At 38.9% G+C, this 3,541-nt stretch overlaps 1 protein-coding gene across 15 annotated transcripts in view; it reads left to right on the top strand.

Annotated features, from left to right (window-relative positions):
- Positions 1–3,541, top strand: part of dop1a (DOP1 leucine zipper like protein A) — a 377,089-nt gene that overhangs the window by 166,713 nt on the left and 206,835 nt on the right. For 14 of the 15 annotated variants that reach the window (XR_006312556.1, XR_006312558.1, XR_006312557.1 and 11 more), the window contains one exon: positions 2,009–2,038. The exons of the other annotated variant lie outside the window; for it this stretch is intronic. Coding sequence is in view for 11 of the 14 variants with exons in the window: in XM_043696201.1 (XP_043552136.1) it covers positions 2,009–2,038 (30 nt within the window). In the remaining 3 variants the exon portion in view is untranslated. The remainder of the gene's footprint in view (positions 1–2,008; positions 2,039–3,541) is intronic. 15 annotated transcript variants of the gene reach the window in all.

The raw sequence follows: 3,541 nt of genomic DNA, 5'->3' as shown, positions 1-3,541 counted from the left end.
CAGCCAGCCAACTCCTAATCCAAACCTCCAACTCACCCTCAATGCCATACCTCCGTATTTTTTGCAGTAGTCTACCATGGGGAACCTTATCAAACGCCTTACTAAAATCCATATACACCACATCTACTGCTTTCCCCTCGTCCACCTCCTTAGTCACCTTCTCAAAGAATTCAATAAGGTTTGTGAGGCACGACCTGCCCTTCACAAAACCATGCTGACTATCCTTGATCACATTATTCCTATCCAGATGTTCATAAATCCTATCCCTTACAATTCTCTCTAAGATTTTGCCCACAACAGAAGTGAGACTCACCGGCCTATAGTTACTAGGGTTATCCCTACTCCCCTTCTTGAACTAGCCTCCAATCTTCTGGCACTACTCCTGTAGACAACGAGGACTTAAAAATTAAGGCCAATGGCTCTGCAATCTCCTCCCTTGCTTCCCAGAGAATCCTAGGATAAATCTTATCTATTTTCACCCTTTGCAGAATTTCCAACACCTCTTCTCTACATACCTCAAAGCCATCCAGTTTTAAAGCAAGGATTACAGTTTTCAAGTTTTCAGGCACTGCTGTTGTGTGAAAGGAAGTTCAGAAAATAATAACCACTGCCTCTGCAATTTCCTTGCTTTTTCTTCTCAATATATTAGGTGGATTCTATCTACAACCTTGAGTTCATCTAGAGTATATAATATTTCTGTTTATCAAGTTTTAGCCCATCCATACAGTGTCTCAACTATTTCCACTTTCACTATGATTTGAGCATAGTAAAGTTGAGGACAGAACACTCATTTATTACCTGAGCCATGCAATCTCTGACCTTGCACTTTGCAATCATCTCCATCCTTCCCCATTACTCTTTATACGCCTGTAGGATACTGTTGAATTGCTCATTTAATGGAAGTGTCAGTCTGTTCTCATAATCCCTCTTTGTTTAATTTACTTTTTGCTTCCCTTCTGAACTTTCTACATTCAGCCAAGTTCTTGTACTATGAAGCTCTTGTCTTCATCATGAGTACCTTTGTTCCTGCTCACCTTACTCTCTTTCTTTTTTCATTATCCAGAAAAGTCTGTCTATCTTTCCCTTTTGTAGGAACAACCTTGCCTGTACCTGTGCCACTTTCTCTTTAAAGGCAACCCATTATTTCTTTGCAATTTGCTTGCCAATCTTTGAATCAGATTTTCCAGTGACAGATTATTTCTGTTCCACTATAAGTTGCCGCCCTCCTTCTAAGCATTAATACTCTAGATTGCTCCTTATCTTTTCCATAACTATTCATAAACTTATAGTGCTGTGTTCCCCTACTGAAAAATGATCCAGTTGACCAACTACATTCCCCCAGGTCAGAACCAGCAGTACCTCCTGCTTCATTGACAAGAAACATACTGATTAAGGAAGTTTTTCCAGGCCCATCTCTGAAGACTGATTCTTTGCTGGCATTTCACCAAGGTCATGATTGGACTGTACTATAATGTTTGTCTATTTCACATTCAAGATGTCTACCTTGACGGTAAATATCAGCAGATTATCAAATAATCAAACTAAGCTATTAAGAAATAAGTTATTCCTGATTGGAAATTTATCTGCATTTGAAGGACAAGGAGAACTACATCTAAAGGTGTGCCATTTCAAACATAATTTTATTTAAGTTTATTATGGTTTTTTCTTTTGGGATCCATCATTTGTTGTAGCAGAATACATTGTGCCCAACAAAGCAATGTGCTTGGTGGGTCTATTTTGTTTATTCTGTCTTCACATCTGCAGTTAATGACTGCCTGTTTCTCTAATTAAAATTAGTCAGAAATGAAGAGTTGTCGAACCTCACTGACAGCTAGTGGTGAAATATTGACTCTGGTGGCTGGGTTGGTTGGGAAAATGCAGGAAGAGGAGGCAAGAAGTGTAAACTGCAGAAAGCCGTTCAAGAATGCTCCAGTAATTTCTATTCTCTTCCAGTCATTTTAAGTGCAACAGCTGTTTTTTTGTAAACCTCTGCTTTCTTCTTTTAAAGCCAACTCGAAGTATGAGAGTACTATGCCAGGTATGCGATTCCTCACATCATATCATTCCATTTAATCGTTCTGCTTGCTAAAAACTGAAAGTTGTGTCATTGCATGTAGTTCTGAAGAGGGTTTGGGAACCCAAAATTTTTAAAAACATTACGCCCAATTTCTGCATGCACATTACTGGCCTTCGCTTTTGCCAACAGTAAATTGCATTTAAATAGTGTTTTTAAAATCAAAATGTCCCAAGGTGTTATCTGAAATTAAGAAAAACATTTTAGCATTGTGCCATGGAAGAAACTTACCAACACACCTGACCAAAAGAATTAGTTTTATTTGCACAGAGGTTTTGATGACATTAATGTTCTTGATGTTGACAGAAACCTGCTGATACTGCAGCTGTCTAGAGTTTAATTGTCTTAAAAGCAACCCACATTCACAATAGCCTGAATTTTTAAGAAAAAAAAGTTTTGTGCAGTTAGAGTATTAGTTACACAACTGGACATCATTATAACAGGATCTGCAAACAATTTGTATTCCCATGGAATTGCAGCATTCAGAAGAAGGAGAATTTTATGCAATATTTTGCTAAAGATTTAATGTCAAAATCCATATGAATGGTTCCCTAACTTATGATATTTGAATGGTTCTGCAAGAGTAACCTCTATTTTTTTATATTAATAATCCTCCGACTTACTTGGGCTATGAAATATAGAACATTTCTGTTTTTTTATGAACAGAGGTGGCCCATTGTGCCACCTCAGAAGAATGGTAGTAACTTTGCCCACTCAATGTTATACAGCTCCATTTATGGCTGGAAGTATCTTCATTCTTCTGCAAGGATAGAAGTCGCAAGACATGGCATCGAAAATTGTTTTTAAATTGGCAAGAGTCTCTCAGTTTTAATGAATTTATAAACAAAGCAAAATACTGCAGGCGCTGGAAATCAAATTTTAAAAAAGCAATGCTGGAAATAGTCAGCAATGAGGTAACGAGAATTCGGAGATAGCATGTTCCTATTAGTGCGAATGGCCAAGGCTGGTACTTGGAGGAAATGTGGATGACTAGAGAAATCGAGGCTCTGGTTAAGAAAAAGAAGGGGTTGGATGTCAGGTTCAGACAACTGGGATCGAGTGAATCCCTGAAGGAGTAGAAGGGCAGTAGGAGCATACTTAAGAGGGAAATTGCGAGGGCAAAAAGGTGATATGAGATTTTCGGCAAGTAGATTCTACAAATACATTAAGGGCAAAAAAGTAACTAGGAGGGAATAGGGCATTTAAAGATCAACAAGGCCATCTCTATGGAGTACATTAGATAGGGAAGATACTAAATAAATGCCTAAGAGATGCCTAAGAGAAAGACCACGGAACGAGGACATACCACAACCAAAAGGACTAGCCACACTACCATACATCAGGAGCATCTCGGAACTGACTGCCAGACTACTGCGACCCCTAGGACTCATAACGGCACACAAACCAACAGCCACGCTCAGACAACAACTCGCCAGAACGAAAGACCCGATACCCAACATGAGCAAA

The sequence above is a fragment of the Chiloscyllium plagiosum genome, chromosome 9 (assembly GCF_004010195.1).
Source record: "Chiloscyllium plagiosum isolate BGI_BamShark_2017 chromosome 9, ASM401019v2, whole genome shotgun sequence".
NCBI lineage: Eukaryota > Metazoa > Chordata > Chondrichthyes > Orectolobiformes > Hemiscylliidae > Chiloscyllium > Chiloscyllium plagiosum.
The sequence above is the reverse complement of the archived record's forward strand: the minus strand, read 5'-3'. Positions and strand labels throughout refer to the sequence as shown.